Genomic DNA, 12,656 nt, shown 5'->3' with positions numbered 1-12,656 from the left:
CAAAGGAGGGGATGCGTGAACGCAGCACAGTTGTGAGATCAGCTGATTTTTTACGCTGCCATTTTGTCCAGCACAGGAGCGAGCATTCAGTCAGTCAGTGCGCAAAGAGAAACCACTGGCGAGACTTTCCATACGGCGGCACCGGACCGAACTGTCGGTAAGAAAAATAAAAAAAGAACAACGGGAGCCAGTAATGTGGTGACGGCAGACGGAGGGAAGCACCAAACTGAGCCCGAGGACCGTGAAGGGAAACAGGCGAGCTAAGGGAGCTGTCAGGGAGGTTTTTTTTGTTTCTTTCTTTTTTTAAACTCAGCGGCTCCGCCGGCTCGGCTCCCCGGTCACAGACCACAGGAACCCGCTTTCTCTCTACCCGCCCGCCTGGCTGGTTGGCTTTAGCTAACCCTGCTAGCATCTCGGCTAACCCCCACCGCCGCTCCTCGCGTCTCCTCTCACCGTGGGAAACTGCAACTGTCCCGGCTGTCAGTGTCACACCGTCCTCCTGTAAACTTCAAACAATGCGCTGCTCCTGTCTGAGAGACTTTTTACGCCCAAGGGACGATTTAACGCACGCTTCGCCAAGCGACCAGTGATAGCTGAGCTGCGGTCCAAGCTAACAAGTTGACGTGGAAGAGGAACTCTATTTTTTTTTAAAACTGTTTTCCAAGCTGTGATTTCACCAGGATTACTTTCCCCCTCTGCCCTGCCCGAGTTGGACTCGACTTTTTGGTGACTCCGGGTTACAAAGCAGCCAGTTAGCTATGTTTATTTGTGGCCAGAAAGTAATTTCAAGTGTTTGCGGATTCCACAGTGGGACTCTCTCTTGGTTCGAGTACTGCAACGGAAACATTAGCTAACACAGACTGGCTCGTGTTGTGTTTACTGCATAAATAGATAGACGGAACAAACAGTTGCCAAACATTTTTTTGTTTCATTTTTAAATTCAGATTGTAGTTAAACAGATTGTTCTTGTACCTGTCGTGAGCAGACATTGCTGCACAGGTTGTGTGGAAGACAGTGTGTGTCTGAGGGTGTGTGATCCCTGCTCTCTGTTACCTCCACTTGACAGTGAAGTCACGTTGAGTTGATCCATTGATCGGATCGTTATTGTACTATTTTCGCTGATTGAAGGGGGGAAAGAAAAAAGTCGGTGCGATGTCGGGCCAATCTATCACGGATCGGATCACAGCAGCTCAGCACAGCATGACCGGGTCAGCTATCAGCAAGGCTGTGTGCAAAGCCACCACGCATGAAGTGAGCGGACCGAAGAAGAAGCACCTTGACTGTGAGTAGACCCCCCTCCACACATCATTCCCCTCCCCTTGTATCTGTCCTCTTCTTCACTGTAACCTGGCTGTGGTTGGACAGTCCAGTCCAATCAGCTAGATTAGACAGCAAATGGTTTTCTGTCACATATGTGTATGGCTGTAATGGCTGGTGATCCTATTAAAGATCCAGAACGTTTCAAGTCAAAATCCCAGGCTTGGCAGAAGTTGAAACCCTCATTTTTTTTCTACTCTTGGCTCTCTATGACATCACTGAGAGATACTATCCCTAATATGGGCTTCTCTGGAATGAGCACCTCCTGCCCCACCCTCCACCAATCGGAAGCCCTACAAGCTGCATTTGCTGCAATGGGCACTTGATGCTGGCTTCATAGACCCCCATGTTAAAATATCCAACTTTACAGTAAAAATAAATAGTGTTGTGGTTTACATATTTGCCAGGGACCATGGAGAGTTTTCACGCTCTTAAAGGCCACTAGTTACATCACACAGTGACAGTGAGATTAATAGACAACCAAGTGCACTTATGCTTGCCATATAGCTCTTCTATAGAGCAAAACTTTCAAGGTTACAAAAATGGAGAGGTGCACAACTGGCTAAAACGATGCCAAAACGTGGCTTGTGCCAGCAGATGTGATGCCACTTATGCCATGTCCCGCTGGTCGCAAGGGCGAGCATAGTGGACCCCTTAAGTCGTACCCCTCAAAGGTGTATGCTCAGCCTCACTGCCACAAAATAAAATCACTGAAGTGGGTTGTTTGAACCCATTTGTGCTGTTGGTGCCTTTATAATTATGATGGCAGTAACCAAAACGCCAACATTGAGGCTTGAAACTTGCAAGTTGAACACCACTGGGTGACTTCAAAGTGGCTACATTGGTCTTTTTTACTGACTGTGGATCAAACCTTCTGTTTGTGAGAAGCAGCCAATCAGAGGAAAGTTGGCGTTTAAAGGGAGAGGAAGTAGAACAGCTTATTTCAGCATTTATTTTGGTCGGTCATGCAAAGCTGTGCTATATTCATGTGATTTGCAAAGCACAGAACTGTGTGCATATGTTTCCTGGTGACACGCAGCAAAGAAGCGACTGAGGTGTAACTTTCATTGGGTTCATGTCCTCAGGAATGGAGAGGAGGCATCACAGCCAGCAGGTGAAGCGGTCTCTAGATGTCCCTGCTGTTTTTTGAAATGTGTCATTCCTGATTTGTTCAGTCAGTCTCTCAGGCATTCAAACTACAGTTGGGAGAACATCTGAACATCAAGCCAGCTCACTGTTTTAGATGATGTGTCACTCTGGAAGGTGTTGAAAAGTTTACTCTCGACTTTTTGGCCATCCTTTTTTATAAAATTCACCCACGCCGGTGACTTCTGAGACAATATGCTGCTTAGTTTGAAGTCGACTCTGACTGGAACCTTAAATAGATTAGACCTGGCACTCTCTGTTAGGTTAGGCGAGTACAAAGCTGTGAAGAAAAAAAAAAAAATTCACAGCTTCTCTCGTCTTCCTGTCGCCAAAAATAATAGATCAGTCCTGAAAGATTGGACAAGTAGGCTCTCGTCTACAGTTCTGTGTAAAATGAGTTCTTAAAACTCAGAGATGCTAAGTTTTACTATCAAAGATGGGGATACACTCATACATCAGATAACTGTTAAATGATATCAGCTCATCATCAAGCACAGTTTACTGATGTCAGTGGCTGATAGCTTTCTTTGTCGCATAAATTGTGGGCATAACTCTAGGAATGGGTGGAAAATCGATTCAGCACAGTGTCTCAATATTGAATTGATAGAGAGACACCAAATATCAATATTTTATTCAATAAATCCAAATAAATAAACTAAAATACTCTGGGAATACTACTCCACTAACAAGACGACCCATCTCACTTCCCTCCTGAAATAGGTTCAGCTAAGGCGTCAAACACATTTTGCTTGGCAGAATATATGAATACCAACTTGACCCCATTCAATCGTAGACTGATATCGGTCTGTTTCTCTACTAGTTAAATGTTCTGTGTGGAACATTGCTGGAAGAATTTCAAACACACCATGTACTTTCGTGAAGAATAGCTTTTGTTTCCAGAGAGGGTAACAAATAAGAAAACAAATAAAAATAAGGTCCATGTTGATGTTGGCCAAGATTTTCACAGTTGGTGTGTCCCGAACCCAAAATGCCAAACAAACCATAGAATTGTCACATTTCAGGACCTTAGACCTGGATGTTTGAGTTTTATTGCTTGAAAATGGGTGAAATCTATCAAATAGGAATTAAAAAAAAAGTTAACTGTTTCCCTATGATAGCAAGAATTCCTTAGCTATCTTAACTATAATCACTTCCCGTCTGTTCTGGAGAACCACCAAATGCCTTTTTAATGAAAAGCTTTGATAGTTTGTTTATTTGTTTAATCATGTTAGAATATTTCAGCCTTCTTGAGCTCCCTAAACAGCATTTAAGAGCTTAAAACCATAGATCTGTCAGGGTCGGGGCAAGGTCAGTTTGAAATGAGGTGGTGTTTGAGTTAGGCACTACACCCAACATTGGTTATAGATAGACACTTAAAACAAGAAGTTAGGGTTAGGTCAAGCTGTTGGGTTAGCTTTAAATGCCATTGTTGGTTAGGGTTGGACACCACACCCAATGTATTGAAGGTCAGGTTAAACTGTTGGGTCACATGTAATTGAGTTTCGTAAGCTAGGTTTGGATACAAAACCCAAGGTGGTTGGACTTAGGTTCAGAGTCGGCAGCTGACCATTTAAACTGGAGAGTAATTGGCTTAAGCCTCTTTGCTGTTCTAACCAAAAACAACTATATACACCTAATATACTAAGAGAGAAACGTAGCCACCCAAAATGATAAAAGCCCCAACCAGTCAGGGCAGATGATTGCCCGTCCTTAAGCCTACTTCTGGTGTAAGGTTCTTCCTATTAAAAGGGAGTTTTACCTTCCCGTGGTCACCAAAATGTTGGGGTTTACTCTGTTTTATTTGAGTGTCTTTGTGATTTGGTGTTATGTAAATACAACTTTTATCTGTTAGATTGTAGAGAAAAAGCAGTAGAAAAACACATTTTCTCTGTAGGTGCAAAGGTGGATCAATGAACCCATTACACCCTGACATAGCTTGGTGCGAGTGCACAATCCTCAGTACATTTCCATTTGTTTTGCAGTTTCTCACCTCAGACATTTATAATTATGATAATCTGATGTGCACCTCCCTAGAAATGTAACTACTGGTCTGCTCTATGCAGCTCACCACTATTGTGAGTGGGCTGTTCAGCACAGTCGATTCCTCATGTGCATTTCTGCTTTTTTTTTGTAGTTTTTAAATGTATCAGGGAGAGAATAACAATCAATACAAAGGTAATAATCATAGCATCAGTATGATGCGCAAATGTCGTTAAATTCTCGGAGGGAGATTGCTGAAACTGTTTGGAGGGAAGTGGGGGAATGTACAAGGAAGTGGAAAAACTAGAGGGACGTAATGTAGGGAATGTCGTACGTTAGACAAAGATTGCTCACAGGAATCCAATTCAGGGCTTGGACATTATAGGGTTAAATTGAGATGCCATTTGGCTTTTCTGCTTGTCAAAGTTTAAACAGTAACCGTCTAAATGGTTAGTGTTAACATTTTTGTCAGCTGACTAATCATGCCAGCACCTGTTCTTATTTGTGAAGCTCTAATCAGCCAATACATTACTTCAATCAAAGGCTTCTGGTGTTTTGGGGTCTGGCGCCGATACGCAGCTCTTGTAGCCAGTTCCTTTAGTACGGACTTCAAGAAGAGTCATAGACAGAGATAACACAGCAAGTGATAGAAGTCCCGAGGTCCCAGAAGGATGCATTGTGGTTATCTTGTTTTCAAGGAGAGCATAAATCACTCAAATGCCTCACAGATCATGGGAGAAACATGACATTTCTTGATATGGCAGCTTTGATGGCCTTTATTTGTTGGGAAATCCCCTCAGACACTTTCAGGTGCAGCAGCGCAGAGCACATTGTACTCCCATCGCCTTTTAGATTAGTAATTGATTCCTGATTGTCACCTTATGTCCTATCTTGGTCATAAAGAGTGAATGACCATATTTCATTGTCAGTGGCATCCCTCAAATTAAACCTGAGTCATGTCGAAGGTGGCTGTGATGCAAATGTGCCATCATAAAAGAGCAAAAAAATGAATAAATGGAATAAAAATAAAACTGAGTCACACGTGTGCATATGTGCAGCGCCGTCTTAGACATTGCTGAGACTAAATGTGCTGAAGACCTGTTTCTGGGAACTGCCTTTGTCGGCTGTGGGATGCACATATTTGATTGATGTTTCAGCTCAGCTGCCTCGCATCCGTCAACTCCGCCTCCTCCTCGCTCACAAGACTCAGCTGCTGACGTTAGAGGAAAAAGACATGCATTGTCTCTGTTCCTTTGTGAACCTGGCCGGACTTTAATAGCCAATATGCCACGTCAAGCTTAATCATTATAGATATTGATTTCTTTGTGAGAGCAACAACCTCGGTGCCGTTGGGGGAAGGGGCAATCAGTGAGCAGTGCATTGCATGGTATTTGTCCTTCTGATGATTTTAACACGAAGATAACATGCAGTGTTGTCAGGCTGTTAACTTCATTGTGTTGCTGGTATGAAGGAAGGGCAGCCAGCAGGCAGGAATAAAAGGCAGGCTATCTGTTTGTCATTCAGTCTGGCAGGTAGTCAATTTGTGAGTCTGTTAGCAAGAATGTGAGGCTGGCAGGGAGTGTATTCGATCACTACTCAGTCAACTAGTCAGCCAGCTTATTCAACTATCCAGTAAAGCAGTAAATACTGGATTGTCTGCCTGTAGGTGAGCCCCATTCATGCTGTTATGCTTTCCCTTGTTATACTGTTACAGCAAGGGAGGCTCAGATCAAACATAGATTTAAATACAGAGGTCAGCTTATATCACTGTGAGCCAACTGTGAGCCAACAACCTGTGTTAAATGCTTGATTTCAGACCCTCTGTATGGCTCTGTATGGTGACCAAGAAGGCAGGCCTGTTTATAGAAAAGAATGACTGTGTTTGCCTGAGTAGTTAATGAGGGTGGTCTCTGCCTATTCATCTACCCTTGGAAAAACCTGGAAACTATTCTAATGGTTGTCAAACCGCGTCTTGGTGGTCTATGTTGTTCGTATGTGCTGAGGTGTCAAAGGTCATCATTAATGGTGTTGGGGGAAAGGGAAGATGGCTTTTTTAAAAGGCAAACTAAAACAGCCTTATTATAACACAAATAAGGATTATTCTGAACTATCAGTCATGCAAAGCTACTCTAGTAGAGTCCAAGAGGTGAGCTGGTGTGCCTGGAGCCTCTCTCATCTGTCATAGGCTCAGAGGTTGGGGCATACATTGGAAAGTCTGGAGGCAGACGGAAGATTTATGGATAGATTGATGGATGTTTATAACTTACTAAGTCTTTATAATACAGTAATATAGACACACTATTTTTGGTTCCCGCTGTACTGGGAAATGTCAGCAGCAGCGATAGATAACACGTCGGCTGTGTTGAGCAGTGCTTCGCTGTCAGCTGAAGGCCTGGTGGCAGGAGACTGAAGTAACGTGTCTAAAACAGACAGAAACAGAAACACTGTTCGAAACTTTACATTATTTTTAGTTCTGAACAGATTCTCCCCACACTGCCAACAAAATGTGTCGGTAATGGGACTCTTGGGTACGCTGAATTGAAATATCGCCAAACAAACCTCCTAAACAGTGTAATTTGCGAGGAGAACACCCAACAAGTCTTACATTGCATGATTATGTATTGGTTTAGGAGTGTAACTATTATCCGGACATTTGGATTCACGCTGACATCAAACAAGCTTGAAATGAAATTTGTGTCATAATTTCAACTGGAAGTTTTAATCTGCTTTTGTTATCCGTGGTGGTTACACAAATAACCCAGGCTCTGTGATGCTTAGCCAGGCCTCACTGATGCAGTCTGTGTTTATTACTGGGGCTTTAGTTTATGGTTGCACTCCAGTGCCATAGCCGTTTGGGTACTAAAGTTTCATGCAGGTCTTTAAAGCTAATGAGAATCTGTAGTGAAGTTTACTTGTCTAAAGACTGCTGGCTCATTCTGTGGAGAGAAAAAAAAAAAATAAAATAAGATGCCTGTTTTTAATCTCTCGTATCTACCTTAATACATGACCTATCTGCATGATATCTTAGAAATGAAAGATACATTTCAGCTTTGTTTAAGCTTACTGCAACCATCAGATCAGCCACCCCTAGATGATGGAACTGGAATCAAATCTTGTTTTGATAGGCTGCCTACTCAACATGGTGATATTATTCTTGAATGGTTACCCCAAAAAAGCATCTTCTCAGTTTTGTTTCTTTTGTCCTTTTTTTTTTCTTTTTCTTAAGTAAACAGATGCGTCACTCTCACCTGTACTCAGGAGGTTTTAAGGGCTCAAATATGATGGAAAAGCTAAAGACCAAGATTTAACCCAACCTTATCTAATTTGAGGAAGTGGTAAATGGACTGCTTCCTATATCAAAATATCTGTGGTATCGGAGGTCAGATTTTCTAAAAATAAAACGATAGCTTGAAAAGGATGTCACCAATGATTTGATAGTTAAATCTAGTGAAAATCTCGGATAAGTTCAAATATCCGTGCTCTTGACCTCAAGGTCAGTGTCAAAGGTCATGTTTCCTGAATATCTTGTAAATGCAATAACTGAAGAAGTTGCCTAAGATTTTTAAATTGATGTCATAGGAGACTATACTATGAGGCTGAGGGGTAGCATTGGTAGAAACCAATATTTATTTATTTTTTTAAATATTGAATGACCTTGCTACATTTACAAAGTCTGAAGATCTTGGCCCTTGGAGAGTTATTAAATAACTGACATTTTCTGCAGCAGGGTGCTAATCTAATGTCAGTTTGTATTAACGATGCATTCAGGAGGCAGAGGTAAAATGCAGGTTATGTCAGAATCTAGAGACAGTTGCTACCAGTCTGAACTGGTCCAGCAGCTAACATTTCCATAAATTAGGGAATTGTTTGCCTACAGAGCCGCTTATCTGTGGTCAGAGGACAACCTGGACACCAAAGCACAGGTTAGACTGTGCTGCTGCTGAGTTTTAGTTTTAGTTTTTTTTTTCTTTCTTTCAGCATCTCTATTTCTGACACAGTCAGAGCCCCTTATTTCTGCATGCACACAAACACACCACCATCATTTTCTATTGCTCTCCTCTTGGCACAAATTCACCGCAAGCAGCTGTGACTGTCTGACAGCAAGCTGTGAATGATCTCACAGGCGTATTTGCATCTAGACCCAATAACCGAATAACCCTGGCAGATGCCTTTCGGAGCTGCCAGCGGCGGGCGCGTAAGGGGTTCATGAGGGCTGCCGCGAAGTCGTGACATTCACGCGCCACCGGCGAAAATAAGTGCCGTTTTAAAGCCATTTAGTGTCATGATTGGGACTGTCCACCTCAATTAACCCCGGCGTGTGAGTCAGCGGCAAAAATGACGAGCTCTTCCCCATCAGGGCTGAAAAGGCTCTTCTATTTGTGGAGATTATTGTCATAAAAATCAGTGAGGGAGGGTCGGAGCGTGTTGGGAAAGTGTCTGTTTCCCCTGGCACACCTGCTTGCAGTTTGCATGTTGTCAAGTTGAGAGATGCTGTTTGTTGAATCCGGCCTCTCTAAGCAGACTTCCACACTCGGGAGGTTGCTTTTTCCCCCCACCTCTTTTTCTCATCATTGAGATTGTTTTGCAATCTTATAGCTGTCAGGAAGAAGTTGTGACATTTAAACTGAAGTCTAGTTTCCCGTTCACTACTGCTCTGTTGTCATGGCAGCAAACCAGCCAACTGGCATGTGTTAAATGGACTTTAGTTGACGGTCAATTTCGCCATCCAACTTCCCCAGTCAACTCAATAGCTCTGCGGTTTTTACAACCTTTGTTTATGCAGTTGGGTGTTTGTCCCCGGTTAAGGTGATGGAACATCCAGCAACTGTAAATAAATTAAAAAAATAGAGTGGGGGAACTACTTTGTGTGTTTGCGATTTATTTACTTTAATGGATGTTGGTGGTGGGGGGGGTCTCCAGAACTCTCACACCCTGACATCAGTCACTCATGTGAAGGTGTGCATGAAATGGCAGTCCTGCCTGCTCTAGCTCTGATCTCATGCCCAGACAGTGAACCACCTCTGGATCATCTACCTGTTTTCTATGTTGTTGCTCTATTGTTGTTTTTGAAGGTTGACATGAAAAGGTGATTGAGCCATGGTAGGGTGATTCAGAGACCTCGAGGTCTACAGAACTCTTATTAGCAGATGTTGGTGGAAATAAAAGTAAGGAGATAAAAATATTATGTCTGATTATCTTCAGGTTCAGTGCAAACGTGATGAAGACCTGTCCTAGACAAGAAGAGGTGTCAAGAAGCCCTTATGATGCACCTTAAAATTGCCATGCTTTTTTTTTTGGATAAACTACTTTCCAGCAACATCTAATACCCTGTCTTTCTATAGTTTGTAATGATATTTTAGTACAGAAGCTCAGAGATTCACAGATTAAACAATAATTTGAAAACATGAGACCTTATGGAAGGGGGGAAAGCACTTGGCAAAGTCTTTTCTTCTATTTTTGACTTTGTCTCCTTCTACATCTGCACTGACGTGGCGGTATTGTCTGCGTGGTGACACCTATCATTCAGGAGAATACTGGAGCCGCTTCCAGTGCCTTAATGGCAAGCATAAATAGAAGTGGCTGTGTGACATACTGGGGCTTTCAAGACAAAGCCTTTGAGTGGTGCATTAAAATCATTTTGCTTCAGATTTTCATCTGACCACTTTAAGCTTGTGTTAATAATTAAATTAAACAATGAATTTTGCTGGACAAACCTCCCCCCAACACACACACTCCTCTGGGCCTAAGAGTCATTTTTGGGTATAACCTGTGGGGTTTCTCCAAACAGTGCCAGTAATAAATGTTTGCTGAGTCTCTGACGGTCAGCGCTGCTGCTGGAGTTGCGTCATTACACTGAAACCTTTTGTTCCAGGATACATAAGACTTTTATTTATTTATTTACTTAGATTTTTTATAGCTCTTTTTGACTGTTTTCTTGGGTCGTTTTATTGGAGATAAGAGTTTAGTTCTGTCTCTAACAGTGCGGCAGTGCTAATCTAAAGCTGCTCTGTGGCCACACACGGATGCAGAGATTGACAACGTAGCGCCTTATTGGGTGTCTGCCCACATGGATGTGTTGACTCATGTTTGGAGGCTTGTGCAGTCTGTGACATTGTAGGCAGCTGACCTGAGCATTGACTGGAAGTTTCTCCCTTTTATCCTATGATAGCAGTTCCAAAGGTTGCCCCGGCTTGCCAGAGTGGAAGGTACATGGTCGCCAAAAAATGACCATTTGGCCTGTATGCTCGTGCCGTCTTCCCCTCCTGCCCTGCCTGCTTTTGTCCCATCCTACATGCCTTTTTAGATTCTTGGTCAGCGTATCCTGTTATTGTGTCCATTTTCATGCCTTTCTGCTCAGTAGCAGTTAAGTTTATGGTAGCTTAATACAACATGCCACATGATTTTGTTATTTATTTATTTTTTAGCCGGCTGGCTGAGCTGCCGGCCCACATGTCCTTTTACATCATGTTGTGTCGAGCCATTTTTAGCCAAACCTTAAAACTGGGTTACGCTTACACGACAAATTGATGTGGCGCTAGAGCAGTCCTCTACACCAGTGCTTTGACTCGCTTTGTCTGGGCAACAGCGTTGTTTCTTCAGGTTTGTTTAGGAGGCAAACAAAGATCTTGTGGGCGCTGAGTTATTAAGCTCTGGTTTATGTGGTTTGTGTTTCCGCCTCCAGCGAGTTGGTGCTCATTCAAACTTTATGACTCCACATCAGACAGCAGCTCGCAGGTCACCTTGAGTGCTCTCTCATGTGTGCTGGAATATGTTTACAGGTGTGATTTTAAGATGTAATGCACTTATTTTAAATTAAAACCCTCTAAAAATGTGCATCTAATGTATAAAAATGTCTAAAATTCCACAAACTAATAATACAGTACTTTTAATAAACCCCTTAACTTAATTTTTAGACTTTAAGTTAGCTTGAAGTCTTAATTGATTTCCAATGCACCGTGGTTTACAGAGGCTGAGAATCTTACCATTGTAAACCTATGGGTCTAACTGTATACACATATAATTTCCTAATATAAATTGATGTATTTTAGCATAAACAGGCCTTTTAACTTGGAAATAACAAAACAATTAAATAAAATAATTATGGAAAGTTGTACAGAACAGAACTGAGGGAGCTCTGCTGCAAATAATACAGCTTCAAGAAATGGGAAATAATCAAATCATCAGGTACCTGCAGAGCATGAGGCTTTTATCATTAGCCAATTCATAAGGTGTCTTCAAAACAGCGCAGCATTGCTGCCTTCTGCTCAAAACCCAAAGGATCTTACCAAACCTTCCTCTTGCCAAACAGGAAGTGGAGCATAAATTGCTCCGACTGTAACAGAGTTGGGTTGTGAACTCTGTATCATCAGTACCTGAATTATTTCAGGCCTTATCAGAGTCTCTGTTAGGACTAATTTCAGGGAGGGAGGGGTGTGTTTAATGAGGGTTTTTAGACACCAGCTAAAGCTGTTAAGATGGCCCATGTATGTAATTAGTTACTGTTTACCATTGTTTTTACACTTTTAGCCTGAAAGAGGTGGCAGAACTAAAGAGGTTTCACCTTCAAGATAAATTTAATGGATTTAACTCTACGGCCATGCAAAGTTCATTCAGAACTTTTCGAGCTAACGTGTTCACAGATAGAATGACACACGCCAACGGTGGAGGTAACAATAGTATTAGAGTAGTATTAGTATGGAAAATATTTTGAGATTTCAGTAAGTTGCTTGATTCATAGAGTTTCAAAACTGTGGTAAAGCTGGGATCTTGTTTAAAAACTCGTAGCAGTTGAGGTCTTCACTGCAGTTTTGGACTTTGTAGAGAATCCAGTGGGCTGAGTGGGACCCTCCGTCAGAGGATACGCATAAGAGAGGGTTTGATGTCATGTCGGCTTCAAAGAACCAAAATGGTAGTCTACTGTTTTTTGATAGCCTGGTCAGCTATGGACCCATGCATGAAGGAGAGACTTTAAATGCAACACTCCCTCTTTTCTATATTGCTGCATCCCAGGGTGCACAGGAGCTGCTGGTGACTCAGCAGGTGTTGAAATAATATGAAAGGCAATGAGTGCTAATCAGTGAGTTGTAAAGGAACAGCCAGTCTTAAGTGTCTTATTGTGGAGAGGCAGTGCTATGTGGGCTTGCTCTAGAAGAAAAAACGACAGACTGCGGCGCACGCAGAGGTTGCGAGCACGTCTGGCTTGAAGCTTTGAA

The 12,656-nt window shown here is 42.4% G+C and overlaps 1 protein-coding gene across 7 annotated transcripts in view; it reads left to right on the top strand.

Annotated features, from left to right (window-relative positions):
- Window positions 1-12,656, top strand: part of LOC146714304 (phosphatidylinositol-binding clathrin assembly protein) — a 112,402-nt gene continuing 99,746 nt past the window's right edge. For 5 of the 7 annotated variants that reach the window (XM_085450770.1, XM_085450769.1, XM_085450767.1 and 2 more), the window contains exon 1: window positions 1-1,282. In XM_085450770.1, coding sequence (XP_085306896.1) covers window positions 1,153-1,282 — 130 coding nt within the window. In that variant the 5' untranslated portion in view covers window positions 1-1,152. The remainder of the gene's footprint in view (window positions 1,283-12,656) is intronic. The other 2 variants (XM_085450772.1, XM_085450768.1) reach the window with 1 other exon arrangement.

The sequence above is a fragment of the Copadichromis virginalis genome, linkage group LG3 (genome assembly GCF_057382275.1).
Source record: "Copadichromis virginalis isolate Kocher_CV1m ecotype Utaka linkage group LG3, C_Virginalis_male_GT1.1, whole genome shotgun sequence".
Classification (NCBI taxonomy): Eukaryota; Metazoa; Chordata; class Actinopteri; order Cichliformes; family Cichlidae; genus Copadichromis; species Copadichromis virginalis.
Note: the sequence above shows the minus strand (reverse complement) of the source record. Positions and strands in the feature narration are given on the sequence as shown.